Consider the following 24695-nt stretch of genomic DNA (forward strand, 5'->3'; position numbering starts at 1 on the left):
CCAAGGGGAAGTGCTGGCATGGAGGGGCATTGGCCTCTATGGGAAATAAAAGACAAGCCTTAGAAGAGGGTCATGATGCCTGGGGGGAATAGTTTAATCTTCAGTGACCCCTGAGACAGACAGTGGCTCCTACTCAAAGAGGTTAATGACTCCCTACCTGGTTTGCCCCAGTGCAGTGGTCGGCAAACTACGGCTCGCGAGCCACATGTGGCACTTTGGCCCCTTGAGTGTGGCTCTTCCACAAAATACCACAGCCTGGGCGAGTCTATTTTGAAGAAGTAGTGTTAGAAGGAGTTTAAGTTTAAAAAATTTGGCTCTCAAAAGAAATTTCAATCGTACTGATATTTGGCTCTGTTGACTAATGAGTTTGCCGACCACTGCCCCAGTGGATAGACATAGCCTGCAGACTGAAGGTTCCTGGGTTCAATTCCAGCCAAGGGCACATGCCTGGGTTGCAGGCTTGATCCCCAGTAGGGGGTGTGCAAGAGGCAGCTGATCAATGATTCTCATCATTGATGTTTCTCTTTCCCCCTCGCCCTTCCTCTCTGAACACACACACACACACACACACACACACAAGGTTAATGATAAGATCTGGAGGGACCCTAGTGGAGCCTACCCACAGTCTTCCTTTTGCTACACTCCCTAAGTCAGGCCAGACCACCTCCAACCACTGCTGCAGGTCCGAGTTGCTTCTGGAACTTCTGGACCCCATCTATGCAATAAACACTGTACATGTGGCACTGTGCCAGACTCTTAAGTTTTGAATCCTGTAGCCCCAGAGCTTATGGGGCTTACAGTCTACCTCCTTAATAGCTTTTACTAGAGAAATGAAAGCTGCTAGCACCAGGTCCTGGGCCTAGAAAATTCTAAAATTCCTTTCATTGAACCCAAATTCTACCCTCAAGAGAGCCACTCTGTTCCTGGGACCTTCAGAGATGGCACCACTGGAAGCAAGATCAGCAGGCACGGACTGTGTGGAAAGACCAGGTATATGTAAGCCTGGAGACCATCATGCCAGTCACCTGGAGTCAGTCTGTTAACGGTCCCTCTCCCTCACAGACCACCGCTCCCAGGAGGTAATCGACCCTCATTGGTTCTTACTGACCTTGGTATCCATCCCAGAAATAATGTGTGTTGGTGTTTTCAGGGGCCTCACAAAGGTGGGAGCCAGTCTCTGCCCAAAAGCCCGGCTTGCCAGGTTTTGAGGGGTCAACTGGAAGGAGGCCAGGGCACTTCCCTGGCTGGCAGACAACCACAGTTCCATTTTTTGTAAAATCAGTGCAGTGTTAAGTTGGATCACAGGGTAACTAAAGGAACATTATGTGGCTTTCAATGCCAATAATCAATGTTGGAGACTTACACAACCTCAGTAACCGAAATGAACACAGAAGCAACAGGAACCCTGTTTGAGAACTTTTGCCCTTTAATTTGCATTTAAAGTCAGTTTCTTTAAATATTTCAGTTACGAGTTCTGAATAGTGAAGACATAGCAGATGCTGCAGGCACTCAGTATTGGCTCCCATCCCTTCCCCCCACCCATCCCCCAGGCCTTACTTCTTCGAGATACAAGTGGGCACTCTGCACTAAATAAATGGCTCCCATGTCAAGTGTCAGCAGCCTCAGGCCTGAATGCAGTTGGATTTAAAGCAATGAAGCCTGGTAGCTTTCATGACAAGACGTGTACATTTAACCATGTTCCAACGAATTCCAATGATTGTGTCCAGACCCATCGGGCAGTATCTCAGAGGTGACACCGGTCACCTTCCCCGTGTACTGGCATCTTGGGGCTGGTTCCCAGTCCACCCTCCCCCAGACCCATACTCTGCGGAGGAGCCAAAGCCCCACTTCCCAAGGGCCATGATGCAGGAAAGAACAGAACTGCCTCTTCAGTCACATGCTCATACCAATGGAATTTAAAAGCTCAAGTCAATCTGAGCCTGTCCACAGGAAGCCTTGCTCCCCCCAATCCCTACCAGGCTCCAGTCCATCCTCTGCTGCCTTGATGTACTAGAATCGGCTCCAGATGAGAACAATGTGCTAGAACAGTTCCTATCAACCTAGAAAGGTTGGCACAACCATAGCTGTGCCAAAATGGGTTTTCCTGGTGTGAGGTTATGACAGAGAATGTGAGGGCAGGCCTGGGTTCTGGTCTCTTGTTTACAGCTTATGACCTCGGGGGGAATCTGCCCTCTTCCCCTCAACACTGCCAACATCCCTCCTACCCAGGTCCCCTGGCCTGTGCTTCCTGGAAGAGGTAGTAGAGGCATCTTGAAGTCAATGACAACTGAGAATGAAGGTGCATTTAAGCAGCAAAGCAGCACCTCTTGGCCTGTGGTCAATACCTCCACACAGGTGGAATCAAGTGAGAATGTGCACAGCCAGGGCAGAGGCTGCTCCGAGCGTGGGAGGCACAATGCCCTCCCAGGCAGCTCTGGAGAACACACTTTCAAAAGACTGAAACTTAATCACATGGTCCCCAGTGGTTTCCCTATAGTGTACTGGCACAGGGGAGAAGCAAAATGATCTCGGCAAAGGGTTAATGAAGAAAGGAAGGGATATTAATGAGCATCCGTTAAGGCGCTCTCTTTCTCTCCCTCAAGCCTAAGGAAGTAAGATATGTGAGTGTTAAGAGAGGGGTGCAAAGAGAGAGAGAGAGCCTGGTAGGAACACCAAGAAAGACCTGCTACTGCTGGTTATATAGTGCCCTGGCTTCCTTGCTTGAGGCCAACAGCATGTGCCTGTCTGTCGCCAGGCGAACCCGGGACCCACGTGGGGCAGAGAGAAGACTGATTTTCAGTTCCTGCGTGGTCAATGTGTTGGGTGTGTGACTTCCTCCTAAAGGTCCATTAGGAGGATTCTGGGATCCTCTACCGCTGCCTTGATTTTTCGGAGGAAAGTCACAGCCTCTCTGCCGTCGATTAGCCGGTGATCATAGGTCAGTGCCACGAACATCATGGGCCGCACCTCCACCTACAGAGAGAAGAGGTTTATAGATTGTCTGCAGTAGAAAAGCCCCATGGAAGTGGGGAAATGAGAAAAGTTCTGTTCCTTTCCTATGGTGTTCCTCTAGATACAATATTTCTGAAGACCAAGCCTTATCCTTAGTGCAAAGCTCCCCTGCTTGCCCCACTCTGAAACAAAGAAAACAGGAGTCTCCACACAACTGCCTTTTTAATCACACTCTGCCCTTTATTCGTTTTCTAAAGGAAAAGTTTCCCGTTCAGTCTGGCTTTAGGGTTATAAATTTAAACCTGGGGTCCACAAATTCTCTGAAATTGTATGTAAAGTAGGGTGAGTGAGCATTTTCAGGGGGGAAGATCTATGATTTCAGACTCACAAAGGAGTTAGTGATCCGAAAAGGTTTGAAACAGTCCCAGAAAACGTTTTCCTACTGACATGTCTTCCGGGCCAGCTCCACACCCTGGGACTTCCTTCCCTGAACTCCCAGAGAACCTCTGAGCCTTACCCTACACTTGGAAGCTCGCGGACTGCTCTGCATTATCCTTTTCCCAGGCAAGGATCAGGTCCCCAACTGTATCCCCACTCCCTACAGCACACAGAGAATGAAGCCGGCTGACTGTCCTAGAAAAAGCAGCAAGCCTTCCCAGCTCAACTGTCCTCAAACTTTACTGTGCATCAGAATCATCTGCAGGTTCTGCTTCAACAGGTCCAAAAGGGGGTCCAAGAATTTGCATTTCTAGTAAGTTCCCAGATGATGTTGATCCACACACCACAATGAGAATCATTGCCTTAGCTATTAATTAGAAACTAAGAGATGATAGTTATGCCTAAAATTACAGTGAATCTCATAATTGGCATATAGTAAGATTTCCTCTCATCACCTAGCTCCTAGGACATGGACAGTGATGGTTCTTACCTTGCCTCCCACAGCCACTGGCCTATCAAAGATGGCGTGCATGCCCAGGATGGCAGACTGAGGGGGGTTGATAATGGGTGTTCCAAAGAGGGAGCCGAAAACACCTCCATTGCTAATGGTGAAAGTACCACCATCCATATCTTCAATGGCAAGTTCATTCTTCCGGGCCTAAAAACAAAGATTACATCATTGCAATGTAAGGCAAGATGAGCTTTCTTCACCTAAAAGAAGTCCAGAAGGCTCATATCTGAGGTCAACATGGCAAGTCCCAGCTGCAACATGAAAGTTGTTCAGCTGAGCCCAGCCAGCGTGGCTCAGTGGTTGAACATAGATCTATGAACCAGGAAGTCAAGGTTCGATTCCTGGTCAGTGCATATGCCCAGTTGCAGGCTCTATCCCCAATGTGGAGCATACAGGAGGCAGCCGATCAATGAGTCTCTCTCATCATTGATGTTTCTCTCTCTCTCCCTCTTCCTTCCTCTGAAATCAATAAAATATATATATATATATATATATATATATATATATATATATATATATATTATATATATATTATATATATATATTTTAATATTTTTATTGATTTTTTACAGAGAGGAAGGGAGAAGGATAGAGTTAGAAACATCGGTGAGAGAGAAACATCAATCAGCTGCCTCCTGCACACTTGCCACTGGGGATGTGCCCACAACCAAGGTACATGCCCCCGACCGGAATCGAACCTGGGACCCTTCAGTCCACAGACCGACGCTCTATCCACTGAGCCAAACTGGTTAGGCCTATATTTTTTTTTAAAAGGAAGTTTTTCAGCTGAGATGCTTCACCAGAGGACAGACACAAGGCCTTCAGGTCCTTTTCTGTTCCAGCAGGTTCACTTGATGAGATCATCAGTCACGAGAGCATGCTAAGCTCTGCCCGATGTCTGCACTTCAGCTCTAGTGGATGAGAAGCTATGCACTCTCACAGAACAAAGTGAGGCTCCAGCTTCCCAAACATTGCTCACTGGCGAGCCCTGCCTTCCCGGGCTGTCTTCCCTGCCCTGCCCTGCCCTGCAGCTGAAACACATCATGCTGCATTCTACTTTACCTTCTCTCCCAGTTCACTGATGGTTCGCTCAATATCTGCATAATTCATCGTTTCCACATTCCTGATGACAGGAACCACCAGACCCTGATGAAAGTGAAAAGCTGTTTTCAGTTGCAAATTAATAGCACCCTTTACAGTTATAACTCCCTGACTCAAGTCAATGGTCTCCCCTTCCCAGAATATCTAATTACTCAATTTGATTAACAAAGTCTAAAATATTTAGGCTTGACATTGAAGGAATGCGGTATGTTCAAAAATAGGTTGCTCTTTTATTAATTCCCTTCTAAAAAGACAGAATTACAGACATGATCTGTGCCTAGCCGTCTGCTTCTTCACACAAATAAGGTAAGAATCTAAGACGAGAACCCCCATCTCCTATCCCAACATACCCGTGGGGTGGCCACCGCAACACTGATGTCAATATAATCCCTATATACCACCTCTTTGGTTGTATCGTCAATCACTGTGAGAGAGAAAACACATGTTACATACAACTCCTGAGGCCTAGGCTGATGAGGTAATATTTGCATTAATAGAGTTACAATCCACAGTGCCTGGCAGTGTCAGCTGACCAATCAGTATGAAAAGTATTGCACTACAAGTGGCAAACTCCTCTCACTCCCATACTAACCAATCGTAACATCTCCCAAGTGCCCTCACTGAGCCCGACAGCCTGAGCATAGGACACCATTTCTTTGGCAGCCCTCGCATGGGCTGTCCACTGGCTCACATACGGTAAGTATGCATTAAGTTCCCGTGAACAAGCCCTCCCTTAGCTGAGAACCGTTAGGCTTTGCTCATCTGCTGTCAACTCTCAAAGGGGACGAGGCAGGACGGAAGGGTCTTCTAGGAGGTTCAGGAGGAAGCAGCGTAGTCTGGCTTTAATAGTGCAGCTTGAGATAGCAAACACCAGCTGCACATTTAGGTCAAGCGCTCATGAAAAAATAGGCTTGGGAATCTTTTCCACAGAAAGAGTATGTTGTATTGTTAGACAAAGACACCAGGAAAAGCATGTCAGTGACAAAGAGGCCACAAGAACTCAGAAATGCCTAGGTGTACGGGCAGGCAGAAGACCAGAGAGAGCCAATCAGGAAGCAAAAGAAGAATGGAAGAAACAAAGAGGTAATATATGCGTAAAACAAAGACAGCCCTCCTATCTACCTAAGGCAGTGGTCAGCAAACTCATTAGTCAACAGAGCGGCAAACCGCAGTTTGCCGACCACTGACCTAGGGCATATCACTTGGTGGAAGGGAGTAGGGCTTCTATTTCTAGATCTTTAGGGACCCTGACCTTGCTGAGGGTTGCAAAAGTGTCAATGTCACTTCTCCAATCTTTCAGGGAAGAGAGAAGTGTCTCAACGGGAAAGAGAACTGCTTGTTAGGTCAACATTTCAATGACGTCGGTGAATAAAACAGAAAGAAAACGAGCACAATCTTCCAATGAGGCCCATCAACCAGAAATCAAAGGTCACCCTAGAGCTTATGCCAAGTGTGGAAGTCAGGCCCCAAGATAACAGAGCCCTGGGGAAGGTGAGTGCCAGACAGGACATGAGCTTCCACCCTGACATGAGAGGCCTGGAGAGCTGAGCTGGCTGAGAACTTCCAAGCTATGCACTGGGAAGAGAAATCATTCTGTCCATTTAATGGGGACAAAGTAATTATGATACTATTAGTGGCCCAGTGCATGAAATCCATGCGGGGGGGAGGGGGTGTCCCTCAGCTCGGCCTGCACCCTCTCCAATCCAGGACCCCTCAGGGATGTCCAACTACCGGCAGTTGGACATCCCTCTCGCAATCCGGGACCACTGGCTCCTAACCACTCACCTGCGTGCCTACCTGATTGCTCCTAACCACTCTGCCTGCCAGCCTGCTTGCCCCCAACTGCCCCCCCTTGCCGGCCTGATCACCCCCAACTGCCCCCCACCGCCAGCCTGTTCACCCCCAACTGGCCCCCCTGCTGGCCTGCTCGCCCCCAACTGCCTCCCCCACCAGCCTGATCACCCCCAACTGCCCTCCCCTCCTGGCCTGATCGCCCCTAACTGCCTCTGCCTCGGCCCCACCCCCATGGCTTTGTCTGGAAGGACATCCAGAAGGTCTCCTGGTCTAATTAGCATATTACCCTTTTATTAATATAGAATAGATTTCAGGAAGGTGAACCAAGAAATCCCTGAGAAACACACTCATGTTTTCACAGGTATGAAATTAAAAGTATGGTCTGCTGGGCCAGTGTGGCTCAATGGTTGAGCATTGACTTATGAATCAAGGAGGTCATGGTTCGATTTCCAGTCTGGGCACATGTGTAGGTTGCAGCCTTGATCCCCAGTAGGGGGTGTGTAGGAGGCAACCAATCAATGATTCTCTCATCACTGATGTTTCTATCTCTCTCTCCCTCTCCCGTCCTCTCTAAAATAAATAAAAATATATTTTTTAAAGTATGATCTGATGACCCCCACCCTTGTGTCTGTGTTTGTGGGAACAGTTCTGTGTCCATATACATACCTCCCAGGACCTCTGCAATGCTGGCCACCACAAACTCACCTGCATTTACAACAGGCTGTTCCTGCAAGGCAAAGGCTGAGGCCTTCACAAAGGCCGACATGAAGCCCAGTTTGAGGTTATGTTTCTTCAGAAAAGCATCTTTGTGCCGGGCCCTCATATCCTGGATGTTACTGCAAAACACACATTACAGAGCAAACTGACTATAAGTGAAGCCTTGATTCTGACTTTCATACTGGTTTCCAACTCCATGTACACGATTGGGTAAGGTTTTCCCCTTCACTCTGTACCGTAAAGTTCAAGTTTTGAAATAGTCCACTAGAGGTCACACAATAACCTTCCTTGTTCCTTTACTAAAAAAAACCTGGATACAAAGGAATCAGGTCCAAGCTTTCTTTAAGGTGGGCCGAGCCCTAGACAGGCTCCTTCGTACTCCGTAAGTCAGAGATTTCAGTGACAAGATAATATGAACAAGAACTCAGACAGCACACCAACATCCTTGCCCTGCATGAGAAAGTGATTTCTAGCTACACTAAAATCATGAGCTACCTACCCTGGGGGGTGAGGGAGTAGGAGATGTTTTTAAGTATAAAATCCACAAAATAAGTAGTATTCTTTTTCTTATTATAATTATTTTCAAAAAACCACCAAACCTGCCCTAACTGGTTTGGCTCAGTGGATAGAGCGTCGGCCTGCAGACTCAAGGGTCCCAGGTTCGATTCCGGTCAAGGGCATGTACCTTGGTTGCAGGCACATCCCCAGCAGGGGGTGTGCAGGAGGCAGCTGATCGATGTTTCTCTCTCATCGATGTTTCTAACTCTCTATCCCTCTCCCTTCCTCTTTGTAAAAAATCAATAAAATATATTTAAAAAAACAAACACACAAAAAAAATCACCAAACCTGATTACGACTTCCTTGTGACATGCCTCCTATCTCCTAATTAAGACAAAAGCAAACCAACAAACAAAAACTGCACAGGTAAATGGACTCCCTGTGAGCAAAAGCAGTCTTACAGAAGGGTATAACCCAGTGTTCTTTTAAGCTGATGGCAAAGTCAGCAGATTCATTCTTCATCTCCCAGAGTTATCAGCTCCATCACTTGTTCCTTCAAACAGGTGCCCACTACCTGAGAGGGTCAATGCTAGACACAAAGATAACCAAGACAAAGCTCTTGCCCTTAAGAGCTGTTCAGTGGGTGTGGATTCCTTGGTATTTAGGAACGTGGCCATGTGTGAACCTAAGCTTCCCAAGTGTGAGCAGCAGTGCCTCCTGAGAAGTCTCTACAACGAGAACAGTCTTTGCTCCTTCGGGACCGGGTTTTCTACACATATACCACGTACATACTGCAGTTAGTGGAAAATGGCTTTCCCATCATTTTGCTGAAGAAACCCCAGTATTTATCGAAATACAGTTCTGTTATGGAAATCAAATTTAACTTTATTTCAGGCCCAAATGCTCAGTTCTCCCTTTCTCCCTATAATGGCCTAATTCAACATTAGCATGAAAGATAAGATGATATAACTTTAACTCATCCTTTCAGACCTTTTGTTTTTTAAAAAGGAAGTTTTCCTAGGAGGATTGATTGAGTTTAAATGTTTGTTTTCCTGAGTCTAACCTTATTTAGTGCTAGGATTACCACCCTAAAGACATTACTGGTTCCCAAGACACAAGAGCTACAGAAGAGGGAAAGAGAAGTGATCAACATCTCTGCTCTCAAACCTGCCGCAATGCTATTGTCTGGTCATTAAGTAGTTTCTATTTCAGAGCTCTGTCCTTGGAGGCAGAGGCTGGGACAACAGGGAGAGGAGAAGGTTTCTCAGAAAGGCCCCTTATGGGTTAGCTGATCAGCACAAGACCCAAAGGGCACTCGATCTAAACCAAATTACTGACACGAGACCCCAGGCCATCGTTAAGTGACACCTCGATTAGCTGCTAAAAGGAGATCCAACTATTACTCCAACCTTCCAATCAACGCTGTTGAGCCAACTGAATCTTTCAAGGCCACAAATATTTACATGTTTTGTCTTAAGAAATTGGGTAGAATTTCAAAGTCCAATTCAATTTGTGCACAATTTGGCCCTAATGCATTGAAACCTAAGCTGCAGACTTTGTGATTTATTAGTCAAGGTTCTTCCCCACATCCGATGGACAGGAGAGAAATCTCTAGCTTGAATGACATCCAATCTTTTTAAGAAGCTTCACAACAGAATGGATGATACCTAGTGAAATAGGCCACAGAGCCCTCCTCTGCAAACAATGCACATTGTCAAAAACCATTCCCTCCACTACACTTTTCAGATCCCTTCCAAAGGAAAACAAATTTCCCTAATGAAAAGTAGAGACTAAACACTTAGGACCAAAAGAAACAAAGAAATGCCCTGAAGACTTGATGACTTACCCCTGAATTAAATATAAACTCGTATCCCTATTATTCCATTCCTTCTTATACACATTCCTCACCGCCAATTTCTCAAATGTGTCTTGTGCTGTCCTGTCTGTCAAGTCCACATTGTTAACATCGTCTGGAACAATCTTTCTCCACAATGTTACCTGTGTCAAAATGCTAGTTGTGTCCTGGCCAGTGTGGCTCAGTGCACCAAAGGTCTGGGGTTTGATTCCCAGTCAAGGACATGTACCTGGGTTGCATGTGCAGGAGGCACCAACTGCAGTGTCTCTCTCACATTGATGTCGATGTCTCTCTCTCTCTCCTTCTCCCTCTCTCCTCCCTCCCTTATTTTTCTTCCTCCCTTCCATCCACTCTCTCTAAAAATAAATGGGAAAAATATCCTCAGGTGAAGATTAACAAGAATTAAAAATAAAAAAATGGTCCTAGCTGGCTTGGCTCAGTGGATAGAGCATCGGCCAGAGGACTGAAGGGTCGCGGGTTTAATTCCAGTCAAAGGTGCATGACTGGGTTGTGGGCTCTATCCCCAGTGGGGGGCGTGCAGGAGGAAGCCGATCAGTGATTTTCTCTCATCATTGATGTCTCTCTCTCTCTCTCCCTCTCCCTTCCTCTCTGAAATCAATAAAAACATATACATTTTAAAAATGCTAGTTGTTCTCTCTCCTCCAGGAAGCCTTTTCTGACCTACCCTTCCTACCTCTGCTGCCACCTCAAAAACAAATGATACCATTCTCTTTTCCACTTCACACTCTTTGTGCCCTTCTGATACTTATTTTATGTTTACTCACACTAGACAGTAGGCTCTAGAATGGTAGGGGCTCTTTTCACACATCTTTGTATCCTCCTCAAATACATATAATATCTTATACATAGTAAGGGCTCGAAAAATGTTAGATTTAACTACATTCTCTTCCATAGAGTGCTGGAACTTGTAAACACCAAAGTCTTTTAAGAACATAGGTGAGTTAACAATTAGCTTACTACAGAAATGGGTATACAGTAAGTCCTCACTTGGTATTAACACTGCTAGGTTCTGTGACTTGAAGCAAAACGATGTATAAAGAAACCATTTTTACCACAGGCTAATTAATATAAACAAAAGTTGAGTTCCTACAGCACCTCTTTAAAGTTATAATGAAACTATGTTGAATGAAACAACTTTATTCGAGGACCCCAGTGTGCTAATTTGAGTTAGTCCCTTGATTTAGTTAATATTCTGAGGTTTTCCTTTGAAAACAAAACTTGCTTTCCATTTCACTATCAAAGGTGGGAAGCTTAAAAGACAATACAAGCCTATACCTTGTCACCCACATAGTTCTGAGTCGCACAGCAACTTGTATGAGGCGCAGTCTCTGTGAGGGTGGGATACCCTGGCTCTGGGCACTGTCAAGTGGTTCTCCATCCCAATGGGTAGGCCTCGGCATAAGCCTTCTTGGCCTGGACGCCCTATCTTTACTTGGCAACTCAACACTAGTCATCAGAGTTTAAGAATATTATCAGTCTCGTTTATCAGAAATCACAAGATTTAAGTATAAAAGTCTGAAAAGCTAAGTTTTTTTAATATATTTTTATTGATTTCAGAGAGGAAGGGAGAGGGAGAGAGAGATAGAAACATCAATGATGAGAGAGAATCATTGACTGGCTGCCTCCTGCACGCCACCTACTGGGGACCGAGCCCACAACCCAGGCATGTAGCCTTGACCAGACCCTTCAGTCTGCAGGCCGATATGCTCTATCCACTGAGCCAAACCGGTTAGGACTGAAAAGCTAAGTTTTTTAGGTCACAGAGGAGACAGGCACAGTATTAGCAGTTAATGAGAGAATGACACCAGTGGGTCACTCTGTTTAAGTCAGCAAGCAATACAAAGCAGGAAGTACCTCTTCCCCGCTCAGTTTTGGAATTAGCACTAGGTGGGGACTGGGGCAAGTTCAAGTGTCCTCCAAGAACAAGGGTATGGAAATAAGAGGAACAGAGCTCTCACCTCATGTCAATCTCATTGAAAGTCGTCAGCATTGCACATGTATCCTGGGCCTCCTTCAGACGCTGAGCAATGCGTAGCCGCATCCTGTTCATTTTCTCCTGAAAGAGAAAGTGGGACCAAGTACTGACAACCTGGGTCTCTTTGGACCAAGCACTCCCCATTTGGTCTGTGGGAGTAGATGGCCAGGACTATTAATACCTAAGCACAATGAGAGCGCCAGCCTTCCTCTTCCTGTGGCCTTGCTCCTCTGAGCAAGAAGAAGGAAACATAGACAAAAACTACTCTTTCAGACTCACTTTAAGTTTGACCAAAAATGGAGGCCCAGGAAATGGTTTGATTTAAAAAAAACACCAATTTATAGAAAGGAAGAGTGTGGTGTAGGGCTAGTCAGCCAAGGGATCACTACAGATAAGGCAATTTCTAGTGTTAAAGACTTGCATGAGAATAGCTACTTGTGGAATGGAAACTCTGAAGCAATCAACTTTTGAGGCTATAGTATTTTTAGGAGGCATTCTCTCAGGCAGAGAAACCCACACTCTTGACCATACTTCCTTGAGGTTTATGTCTGCCCCTGATAGCTACTACTAGTGAGGCCTCAGCTAGGTATCCCGGAAGTATAGGGACAGAGCTCACTAAACCACCTCTCTGAAGTGTGTTAACGCACTCTTCCCTCCCACGATACTAAACTATCATCCCTGCAAATAATTTACTCACCCAAGACAATTCAGTGGTAGCACAACATACTAGGAAAAACCACTGGACAAGTGTTCACTCAGGTCCTAGTCCTATCATTTGACAGTCCATGACTATGAACAAGTCACTTCCCAAACTCAGTTTCCCTGTCAAGGTCAAGAGAATAAGCAGCCAGCAAATCAAATGCAGGCACCACCATGCCCACACTCCACTAATCTCAACATGCCCCTCTGCCTCGGGCTTACCCGATGTTCTGAACGCAGACCTTTAACAGCTCCTGGCTCAGCTACTGGACGGGCAGCAGTGGGTTTTACCGCAGACACTGAAAACAAAGAGTGGGGGACAGCTGCATCAGAAAATGAAACATTTCCTGAGTAGGTACCAGTGCTTTCATACTGTAGTCACTTAATCATCAAGATATTCTGGGGTAGCTCTAGCCCATTTGGCTCAGTGGATAGAGCGTTGGCCTGTGGACTGAAGGGTCCCGGTTTCAACTGAGCCTTAACCAGAGCACATGCCCGGGTTGCAGGCTCAGTCCCCAGTGGGGGGTGTGCAGGAGGCAGCCAATCGATGATTCTCTATCATTGATGTTTCTCTCTCTCCCCCTCTCCCTTCCTCTCTGAAATCAATAAAAATATATTTTTAAAAAAAGATATTCTGGGGTAGCCCTGGCCAGTGTTGCTAATTGGTTAGAGCAACCAACGGGTTGCAGGTTTGATTCCCAATCAAGGGCTCCTGCATGGGTTACAGGTTCAATCCCCAGCCTCGATTGGGGCGCCTGCAGGAGGCAACCAATTGCTATGTGTCTCTCTCATTGCTGTTTCTCTTTCTGTTTCTCCCCTTTCCTCCCTCCCTTTCACTCTCTTAAAAAGGAAAAAAAATCAATGGAAAAAAAATATATCCTGGGGTGAAGATTAACAAAACAAAACAAAGATATTCTGAGGTATATATTGGTACCATTCCCACTTCACAAATGAACAATCTGCTCAGAGCAGTTAAGTAGCCAAAAGTCACACAGCTGTAAACAGAAAGCTGGGATGCAAACCCAGGTGTTCTGATACAAAGTCTACAGTTCTTTATACAAAGTAGGCAACAGAGCCTGTTCAGAGGCATGATTAGTCTCGGACTTTGCTCTGTGAGAAAACATGACGTTAGGTGAGATTGTTCTTCTCCCACATAAAGACACGTGGGAGCCCTGCCAGTGTGGCTCAGTGGATGAGCTTCGACCTATGAATCAGGAGGTCGTGCTTCGATTCCCAGTCAGGGCACATGCCCAGGTTTCGGACTCTATCCCTGGTAGGGGGCATGCAGGAAGCAGCCGATCAATGAATCTCTTTCATCATTGATGTTTCTATTTCTCTCCCCCTTTCCTTCCTCTCTGAAGTCAATAAAAATATATATATTTTAAAAAAAAGGAAACATGGGAGTGAAGGCTTACCTGGTTTGCTAGCAGAGGGTTGTGAGGGTGAGGGCACCGGTGGCATCTGAGTGGGTATGGATGCTGCAGGGGAAGGAGGAACTGCCGATGCTATCGGTTCTGCCTTTGGGGCTTCGGCAGCAGGGGCTTCAGCTGGCTTGGCCTTAGCAGGAGCAGCTGGAAAACAAGAAAAATAGATGCCACTGTCTGGAATGGAAAGCAACCAAATCACCGATATAAGTAGAATTTAGCAGCAAAATCTCTATCTCCAATCAATTAACAACTGCTTACTAGATATTCGCTATATATGCAAGGCACTATAAGATGCACACAATGATATAAGGCACCATTCTTCTATTCTCCAGGGCTCCTATCCCACATAAGACTAACTGAATTCAGCTGCCTCCCTAATTTCACAAATATCTACTGACCATCACATGTGGAAGAATATAGTTAACTATTAAAAAAACAGAAGTTTAAATAATCAAGTGTTCATTTAGACTTAAGAGTTCAAAGCATTTCATTTGGATGATGCTTATAAGACAATGAGATGGTCAAGTAATAAACTCACAAGGTTAAATTAGATGTTTATTTTTATCTTACCCACCTGGACATTATATTTGGTTTTATATTTAACTTAGAACTATTTTTTTAAAGGAATAAATGATCAAAAGATGGAATTCTTCAACTGAAAAATCAATCTTCTTCACTAGCCTTCTGCTGCACATTCTTTCCATTCTGGGCTTCTATACTGCCCTGACCAATCTCAATGATGCAATCTACCATCTCTCTGCTATATATTTTAACAATTAGAAAGAAACTTTAGTATATAGCATTTAACTGAGAATTAGGAAAAAAGTTATTTTCTGTTCTATTCTCTAATACTGACTGTAAAGTCCAGTACAAATTCATTTGCTTACTTCTCATTTATTCCCAAGAGAAATACCAACCCTCCCTACAAATGTTATGGAAACAGATGTAAAAATATTACACTGAATTCTCCGTAACAGACACCATGAAACATTGCTTTTTCTCACTTCTCACTTTAGAACAGTAGCTCTCAGCTCTGGCTATGTATCAGAATCATTTGGAGAGCATTAGAAACCACACACATGACCTAACCGGTGTGGCTGGGTGGATAGAGCGTTGGCCTGCGGACTGAAGGGTCCCAGGTTCAATTCCAGTCAAGGGCATGTACCTTGGTTGCGGGCACATCCCCAGTAGGAGGTGTGCAGGAGGCAGCTGATCGATGTTTCTCTCTCATCGATGTTTCTAACTCTCTATCCCTCTCCCTTCCTCTCTGTAAAAAAATCAATAAAATATATTTTAAAAAACACCACACACACACACAAGAAAAACTATTACAGACAACCAAGATCTTGTAACCCCAGATTTAATTTATCAGAATCCCTGGACCATGGAGTCTAGGCATTTGTATTATTATTATTTTTTTATATTTTTATTGATTTCATAGAGGAAGAGAGAGAGCGAGAGAGCAAGAGAGCGAGAGAGAGAGAGAGAGAAACATTAACGATGTGAGAGAATCATTGATTGGCTGCCTCCTGCACACCCCCCACTGGGGATGGAGCCCGCAATCCTGGGCATGTGCCCTTGACCGGAATCAAACCTGGGACCCTCTGGTCCGCAGGCCAACGCTCTATCCACTGAGCCAAACCAGTTAGGGCGATTTGTATTATTTTTAAAACCTCCATGTGATTCTGATGCCAGGGTTGGGGAGGAAAAAAAAAATCCCTGTCTTTAGAACCTTCTTGATTTCTATCATATTTTAAAGAAAAGGTCCAGCATAAGAAACATACATGGAAAGAACAGAATACTATGAGGTTTATTTATTTATTTAAAAATATTTTTTTATGCCCTGGCTGGTTTGGCTCAGTGGATAGAGCATGGGCCTGGGACTGAAAGGTCCCGGGTTCGATTCCAGTCAAGGGCACATGTCTGGGTTGCGGGCTCAATCCCCAATGGGAGGCATGTAGAAGGCAGCCAATCAATGATTCTCTCTCATCATTGATGTTTCTGTCTCTCTCTCCCTCTCCCTTCTTCTCTGAAATTAAAAAAAAAAAAAAAATAGGGTAGGACAACTAGGAAAGTTCTTTACCGCCAGTTTTCCTGAGTGTGAAAAGAGGAGTGCCTCCTTCTACTTTTCCCCCATCAGGTACCAAAAGAGCTTCAATAACGCCATTTGCTGGTGATGGAACCTGCACGGATGTCTGGAAAAGGAAAACAGATGGAGAAAGAGTCCAAAGTTTTACTCAGCATTAGAAAATTAATTGTACAGAATCTCAATATGAGTTACAAAAGTTGCAACACAGATATATAAGACCATGCATAAAAAAATGCCTACGCAACACTTTTAGGATGAGGGTATGACAAGTCAATATTATTGTGAAGATTCACTCTTCGCTCTTTCTGTCCTTTCTCAGAAACATTCAGTTCATAAGTTTCTAGGTGATACTTGAAAAATAAGTGGAACAAATCGTGCAGGCTTTTACACACAGGCACAAAGAGCTACAAAACTATTATTAAAGTATATAGTGCATGCACCTAGGACGGCAATTTTCAACCTGTATGCTGAAGCACACTGGTGTGCCCCAAGAATTTTTAAAACATGCAATACCTGATATTTAATCAGGGGCACTGACCTCTTTTCCCTTAAATTTTCAAATTTTAAAAAATGACAACAGACAACACAACAGTAGTCATCCAGTGTGAATGAATAAAACTATACCTATTTTTTTGTCAGAGTGGCAAAAATATAATACATTTTTTTGGTGTTCCACAGAATTTTAATAATTAGTTTATGTTTGTTATGAGATAGAAAAGGTTGAAAATCACTGACCTAGAACAATCTAAAATTAAACCTTTTTTTTCTTTTTAATGTTATTCCAACATTTTTACAACTGTGCTTAGAGCCAGTTAAAGATGATCTTTAAACAACAGATATCTACGCCTTCCACTCTCCAGTGGTAACCACTGTTAACACTTTCTGGCATACAAGGTGGTAGCATTGTTTCTTTCATTAAGAAACCAAGGAGAGACCATAAAAAAAATTGGCACTAATATAGGACAAGCCTACCTTGTCAGTTTCAATCTCACAAACCACTTCATCTTCTGCAACTGTGTCTCCAACAGCTGAAAAAATAGTCAAAGGCTACCTGTCAGGAAGGCCTCCAGTTGCCACAAAATACCCTTTTACAGATATGACCCCTTTCCTACAGGGCCAGGATAAAGCAGGCCACATGTAAAGAAAAGGGTGGAGCCATAGGTTCTACTGATTATCATTGAGGGTAGGGGGATAAGAAAAGACTTTTAGGAAGTATTTAAACTTAAGTGAGAGGGCACTAATCTTACCTTTCTCCCACCTGACATCCCCTTCTGTGACAGATTCTGCAAATGCTGGGGTTTTTACTGTAATCACATCATCCTCTAGAAAAAGAGCAAAAAAAAAAAAAAGAAAATCACACATAATCCATATTTTTTTCCTTCAATTAAACTCAGACCATTGTTCTCTTCCCATTAAAACTCCATTCCCAGGAAGGCAGGGAGCTGAAGGCAGGTACTTACTGCACACAGCCGTAGTTCTGAAGAAGCGAACACTGAAGACACTACTATTGTTAATGCTAGAAAAGAAACAAAAGTAAACTCCTTTGGCAAGTGAACCACTCACATTTTAGGCACCATGGATCACTTTCCCTTTAAACCAGTGATTCTTGACCCAGGGTGCCCTCAGGGTTACCTAGGGGAACTTGACTAGGCCCCATCCCGAGAGTCTTACTTGGCAGGTCTAGAGCAGAGCCTGGATTGGAAGACTTGAGTGCCCTAAGTAGTGAGCTCATTGTGTGAGTCCAGGACCCTATTCTGCAGTGAAATTCTCTCACAAAATAGACTTATATTTGGTTCTTTGAAGACAAAGATAAGCATCTTGGTCCTTTGCACACTCACCAAAAGGACTTAATCTTTCTGATCAGGTTTTTTTTTCCTTAACCAAATCCAAGTAAAATCAATTGCATGCTCTTGTGATACTGCCATTGTGCCAAATATAACGGAATTTCTGTCCATAGGATTACAGATTTAGATTAGATAAAGCAGCTAGATGAGACAGTTAACTTGGAAGTAAAATAATGTTATTCCGCCATGCACCAAAAAAACCCAAAAACCTCATATGGTGTCTCTTCATATGGACTCATTAAAGAGGAACCTCAGGAGACCAAGGTATTTCTTGATATGACACTAACTTTAAATAATGTAAACAAGAGAATGCTACCACCTTGTATGCCAGAAAGTGTTAACAGTGGTTACCGCTGGAGAGTGGAAGGCGTAGATATCTGTATATGGTATCTATGGTTATCTGTTACAAACATACACATTTTGGGAGAGTGCTTCAGACTGATGGGGACTTTCACTTTGTGCATTTCAGGACTGTTCGACTATTCTATACCAAGCACCTTTGTAACAGGAAACTAAAACAGATTTAAGTTGCCTTTTGATATTTTTAACCTTTATAAAGTCAAAATAAAATCGATGTGGAACCAAGGAGAAAAAAATGTAAGTTATAACAAAATACAGACCACAAAGTGTTCTGTATAAAGTTTATAACCATGTATTAAGTACATGATCATGGGCAAGAACCAATGGGTAATGCAGAGACTGCTCTGTGAGGACATCCAAGAACCTGGAGCACGGGCTGTCTCTGGGAAAAGGAAGACGGTGGTGCTGGAGGACAGGAATAAAGTCTTCTGATAGACAACTGTTCGCTTTTGAACCATGTACATGTATTAAATAAAAATATAAAGCCAAAAATAGTTTCACAATAAAAGATTTTAAAAATAAAGTAGGTAGCCCAGCCGGCGTGGCCATGGTTGAGCATTGGCCTATGAACTGGGAGGTCACGGTTCGATTCCCGGTCGGGGCATATGCCTGGGTTGCGGGCTCAATCCCTGGTGTGGGGCATGCAGGAGGCAGCCCATCAGAGATACTCTCTCATCATTGATGTTTCTATCTCTCCCTCTCTCTCTCCCTTCCTCTCTGAAATCAATAAAAATATTTTTTAAAAATAAAAATAAAGTGGGTAGCTTATTCACAGAAAAAATACACAACACAGCCCGGCCAGCATGGCTCAGTGGTTGAGGGTAAACCTATGAACCAGAAGGTCATGATTAGATTCCCAGTTGGGGCACATGCCTGGGTTGTGGGCTCGATCCCCAGTGTGGGGCAGGCAGGAGGCAGCCAATCAACGATTCTCACTCATCAGCGATGTTTCTCTCTCTCTCTCTCTCTCTCTCTCTCTCTCTCTCTCTCTCTCTCTTCCTCTCTGTAATAAATAAAAATATTTATTTTTTAAATACACAACACAAAGGTTATTAGATTTGGGTGATAGCCTAATCTAATGTGTAATCTAACCCCTCAAAGTTTATGGTTTTAAAAAATAATTTACTTTCAAATAGTTATTTGTTGTATTTATTGCATGTAGGTTTGTAATTGCTCCAATTTTCATAGAAATTGCAGATGAGTAGCACATTTTGAATCTAAGTAATTTTTTCAATTATAAAAGTATTAGACGTTCACTGTAGGATATTTGGAAATAGCAAAAAGAACATTTACAATGAGATTATACCAGACAGTAGAAAATGGAGTCGTTTTATAAACTGCTTCCCCCCCTACACACACACTTATCATAGTGTGAACATGCTTAACCAATCTCTGTTGTTCGGCCATTTGAGAGAAATCTGGGTATACCAGGATTTCTTTAGTATAGATTCCTAGAAATGGAATTGCTAGATCAAAAGGTAGACACAGTTCAAAGACTAATGAATGCCAAATTGCCCTCTAAAAATAACACATCATTTTATTTTTAAAAATCCCATTGAGATGCACAGTGAAGAAGGAGCTAATCTGCTGACCCTTCATTTTGAAGATTTCCCCTTCAGTGAAAGTAGCTTGATAGCTGTTTACTAGGTAACTAGAGAGCATCCTCTTACCACCACCTTGAAAATACTTGGAAGGGAAAGTAACATTAAGCAACATTCATAGGCAGAAGTTAACCTGAAACACACATGGGTGGCCTTTGTCCAAACTTTGCATTATGCAATAACATTCCCTCCAAACTAGTCAAAGTCCCAGGACTCAACAGACTAGTCTTTTGCTTTTACTCTTTCTAAAATAATTAACTATGCTACATCAAGAGGATACTCTCAATCTCCACAATAAATGTAACCTCCAGCCCTTGAGCTGCACTTGTATCCAACCAGAATACTATTTAGGAGCACCTTTCTATATCTATTAGCTATAAAAAGAGGATTCTAACTCCAGTTTCATTATAATCTAAACACCTTAGGACAGGCACACTCCTGGTCCAGCGCTTGACGTGGGGCTGAAGCTCAAGGTACATCACACATCATACATTAACATCAAGGCTAGCTCTAGGGACTCAACAAAATTATAGAATTCTAGCCCTGGAAACCACTGAAGAAAGCAAATGGTGGAATTTATAAGTGATATCTTAAGTGCCCTATGGCCACATAACTGTACTCCCCAGTGATACTTACGCGATCGTCCTCCTGTCAGGGTAACCTGGTCCCTGACATAAGGAGACCCCTGCAAGAAACAAAACAACTCTTAACCAACAACTCTTATCTTATACAGGATACCTGTTGGGAATGAAAAAGAAGTCCGTTCACCCTCTAACACTGAGAAAGAGCAGTATCAACTACAGGCAACAATATAATCTTTATCACACAGAGACCTGATTCTCAAACTTTTCCACCAAAGTAACCATAATAGCAGAGAGCAGCAGGTGTATGGGGTTGAGAATGGGTATGTGCTGAGGAGGAAAGGGGAGAATTCTAAGGACATAGCCTGAAGTAGTTTTATCTTATTTACCATAAATCCTTAAGTTTTTATTATCCCTATTGTTTTCCGAATAAATTGTCTCTACTCCCAAGTCTTCAAATACAATTGAAGCTTGAGAAAAGACACACAATGGCTTATCCTGTAACCACACACAGCCTAATCTGAGCAGCAGTGGGAATGTTTGGTCTGGGTTTCTGTTTCCCTGGTTACTTAAAATGCACTGAGCTGGAAGTCCTATTGCCTAAACTGGTGGTCGGCAACCGGCAACCGCGGCTCGTGAGCCACATGCAGCTCTTTGGCTCCTTGAGTGTGGCTCGGTGTTAGAACCACTTCTTCAAAATAGATTCGCCCAGGCCAAAAACCGACTTCTGCGCATGGGCCACGAAGTTTCAATCGCACTGTACGTGCGTGCCCCGCACATGGTATTTTGTGGAAGAGCCACACTCAAGGGGCCAAAGAGCCGCATGTGGCTTGCGAGCCGCGGTTTGCCAACCACTGGCCTAAACCTTAGTAGCAAAGGCAGGGTCACTTTAGGCACAGGGTCTCCAGCTGGTCCTAGTACTCAGCAAATTATCCCTCCTTTCAGTTTATTGTCTCTTCCTGAGGTCTTCTAATCTGGTAACATGCAACAGGTGGGAGTCCCTTTCTGCCCCACCATCCTTCTCACAGATCACTGCATTTCCCCAGCTGATAACTAAGTACTACAGCTGCCTCGCCTGAATATGTTCTTTCATTTTCCCAATCTATTAACAATCCTTTCTGAACCAGGGTTCGGGAGACACCAAATGAGAGATATCTCTCTCTTGTGCCCACCTCCGCACCAACATCCCCTGGGTTTCAGAGTCAAGTAAGTCACCTATGTCCACAGCCAGTGACTCTACAGCACAAATCCCAAGTATAATAGCATGTTTTGAGCTAGAACAGCCAGCAGCCCATGCTGATTTTTAGAACCCTGAATCCGATTTAAAGTTCAGCCTACAGCAAGTTTCACTTGTAGGGTTTATAAAAAGCTTTCACATAATGACCTCATTTTGATTTTCCTGTCTCACCATTCCCTGAAGTAGAACCACCATCTGCCACTATTCCCATTTTATAAGGAGGGCTTCCGGAGGTGAAGTTGCTAGCCCCAAGGTAAAGCCCTAAGCCACAATGCAAACCCCAAGTCCAAGGCTCTTTCCAGCCAGACATGCTTCCTTAACATTTCTGTGACTAGTCAAGTCTCTTCCTGCCTGAAAACCTTTGCACAAGCAATTCATTTTACTTGGAATATAGATCTCTTGGATAACTCTATGTGCTCTTCAAGGCTTGGCTTAAATGTTATTTCTTTGGGAAAGCCTTAACTAACATTCCCACAGCACTCTCCACCTTCCCAAGCTGGGCTACATCATCCCACCCTCTCATTACACCCCGCACTTCCCTTTCACAATGTAAGTACATCCTTATGTGTGCATAAATGTATGTGTGCATGAATGGAGAAACAGCTCTAGCTAGCACATAAGATCCTTGAGGGTAGAGACCATCTCTATTTCATCACCTAGAACAGTAGTAAGAACTCAAATAACCTATTGAGTACATGAGGAGTCAGGCTTGACCAATAGTAGACTGAGTGACCTTGGTCAAAACATTTAACCTCTTAGCCTTGGGTTCTACATTTGTAAAGTAGAGAGAATACTTCTCGTACTGTTTCTTAATGATTAACTGAACAACGCACAGAAAGCACTCAGGACACTGCTTGGCACACTGAAAACCCACAACAAGATCGACTCATTCAACAAATACTTATTCCAGGAATATAAACAATTATTGGGATAAAATCTAAGTTCCTTCCAGTAGTCTCTACACCATACCATCTTCTATCGCAAAACCAAATCTTCTCTCCCTTAACCAAAATGCTCTGGCCAAGTCACCTATATTTTTCCAATTCCCAAGTACTGCTAAGCTCTTTCCTTCCTCAGGGACTTTGTACATCCTATTTCCTTCCCTTCTCCTCCTCTTCACTGGGCTGGTTTCTGTCACAGCCTCTGGGTAACAGCTTTAATACCACCTATTAAAGAGGACCTTGCCCTAGCCGGTTTTGCTTGGTGGACAGAGCATTGGCCTGCGGACTGAAGGGTCCCGGGTTCAATTCTGGTCAAGGGCACATGCCCAGGTTGCGGGCTCGATCCAATAAGGGGCTTACAGGAGGCAGCCAATCTCTCTCTCTCCCTCTCCCTTCCTCTCTGAAATCAATTATATATATATATTTAAAGAGGTCTCTTCTGTCCACCTTCATTTGCTTAGCAATTCACACTTTCTTTCCCACCAGACTGTAAGCTCCAGGCAGGCAAGAATTTTCAATTGCTGTATCCCTGGAGAGGGCCTAGCTAGTGTCTGACACCCAGTAGAAACTTAGTAACTATGTACTAAATGAATAAATGACAGCTGCCGTTACTAAGTAGCATTTGGTTTCACGCCTATCTGAACATTATGTGGAGAAACTCAGGCACCCCGATTTCCTCACATCCTCCTCTGCCCAGGAGGAGAACATTTTAGGTGACGGCAAGGGCAGAACTTACCAGGCAGGGAACGTCTCCCTAGAGGGCAGTTCCCCTGTTGAGAAAGAAGACATCACCGACGTCACCCAAGATGAAAGGAGGGGAGAAACAGCTTTTTTCTCTTAAGACTCAAAGCTCTCCAGGTGCTGGTGACAGGTGAATCTCGTGACTCCCAGGGGTAAATGCAACAGCCACGGCTCTCGGGTCTCAGTCAGCACACTGGGCCAGCCCAACATCTCAACTTCCCGGCGGGAGGGAAGACCCCTTGACTTGAACGGGAGAGAAGGACGGGCCCCAAGATCCCGCCGGGGCGGGCGCGGCTCTAGACCACTCCTCAGCCCGGCCGGAGGGTGGGGGACGGAAGGGACCGGTGCGCCGCTGCCTCGGGAAGCCGAGGGGCCCCGGGCTCCGCAAGACGACCCCGGGCCACCCAGCCCGCGGCCTCTGCGTCCCAGTGCCCTTGGTGCCCGGCCTGGCCGGCGCGCCCGCCCCTGCCCCCCAGCAACCCGCCAGCCCCCCGGCGGGTTTCGCACCGCCGCGGCCCCGCCCCGGGTGGACCCTACCTTCTGGAAGGCGGAGAGCGAGCGGCTGAACGCCCGGGACACGCAACGGGACCGGGACAGCATCGCGGCGGCGGTAGTGGCGGCGGAGCTGAGGGCGGGCGGACACCGGATATAGGGCCCGGCAGCCACCGGAAGCGGGGAGGGCTGAGGCACCGCGCGAGGAGGGGTGTGCGGAACGAACCACTGGCGGCGGGGACCGCGGCGCGGGGCAGCCCGAGTGACCGCCCAGTGACCCAGCTGTGGGCGATGTGGGACCGCGGAGCTGCCCGCCGGCCTGGCCCGTCCTCCCGAGGGCGCCTGCGACTGTCCGGCAACCGGGTCGTCCGCGAGGTCCCGCACCTCCCGACCTCCCCGCGGAGCTGGCTCAGAGCTGGGCGCCCTTCTCCGCTGGGTCCCTGGCACACCGCGCCTCCCTCCTCCGCAAGACCGACCGGCGAAGAGCAGAAGGCGGGCACGGACTTTGAACTCGGGCCTTGGCGACTCGCCTGCCTGATCTTACACTTGTTTGGCCTTGGGCAGGTGACATGGCCTCCCTGAGCCTCAGGTTCCTCAAATATAATTTAAAAAGCAGTAGTCACCTCCCTGCCTCCCTAAGCCCGGAGCAAAGAAACAGAACTCCCGAAGAACCTCAGAAGGGCTCCATGGCCCTTCGCCGACATCTTCACCGAGTAGCCTTACTTCTGCAGCAGCATCTCCTGATCTCCCCTGCTCCCTACTCCAGCTCTCTGCAGCCAGGCTAATCGTTCCTCAGGCTCCCTGTGCATTTGGGAGCCTGT

The 24695-nt window shown here is 45.2% G+C and overlaps 1 protein-coding gene across 1 annotated transcript; it reads right to left on the reverse strand.

Annotated features, from left to right (window-relative positions):
* Window positions 1-1403: 1403 nt before the first annotated feature.
* DLST (dihydrolipoamide S-succinyltransferase) lies at window positions 1404-24649 on the reverse strand. Its single transcript, XM_080642538.1, has 15 exons — window positions 23920-24649; window positions 23378-23411; window positions 20519-20567; window positions 17538-17593; window positions 17325-17399; window positions 17050-17105; window positions 16072-16183; window positions 13977-14132; window positions 12784-12860; window positions 11846-11943; window positions 7502-7632; window positions 5353-5426; window positions 4964-5047; window positions 3881-4048; window positions 1404-2973 (listed from the first exon to the last, which is right to left on the reverse strand). The coding sequence occupies exons 1-15, from the start codon at window positions 23980-23982 to the stop codon at window positions 2839-2841; spliced, it is 1368 nt and encodes a 455-aa protein (XP_080498664.1). The 5' UTR covers window positions 23983-24649; the 3' UTR covers window positions 1404-2838.
* Between the last annotated feature and the right edge of the window lie 46 nt (window positions 24650-24695).

Source organism: Plecotus auritus (assembly GCF_963455305.1).
Source record: "Plecotus auritus genome assembly, chromosome: 1".
Classification (NCBI taxonomy): domain Eukaryota; kingdom Metazoa; phylum Chordata; class Mammalia; order Chiroptera; family Vespertilionidae; genus Plecotus; species Plecotus auritus.

Excerpts from the sequence above, each read along its gene's own strand:
- DLST (XM_080642538.1), bottom strand. The coding sequence starts at position 23,982 with ATGCTGTCCCGGTCCCGTTGCGTGTCCCGGGCGTTCAGCCGCTCGCTC. Across the intron at positions 20,568-23,377 it reads AGGGAGACGTTCCCTGCCTG|GGGTCTCCTTATGTCAGGGA; the intron begins GTAAGTTCTGCC and ends TGTTTCTTGCAG. Across the intron at positions 12,861-13,976 it reads ACCCTCTGCTAGCAAACCAG|TGTCTGCGGTAAAACCCACT; the intron begins GTAAGCCTTCAC and ends CTTTGTTTTCAG.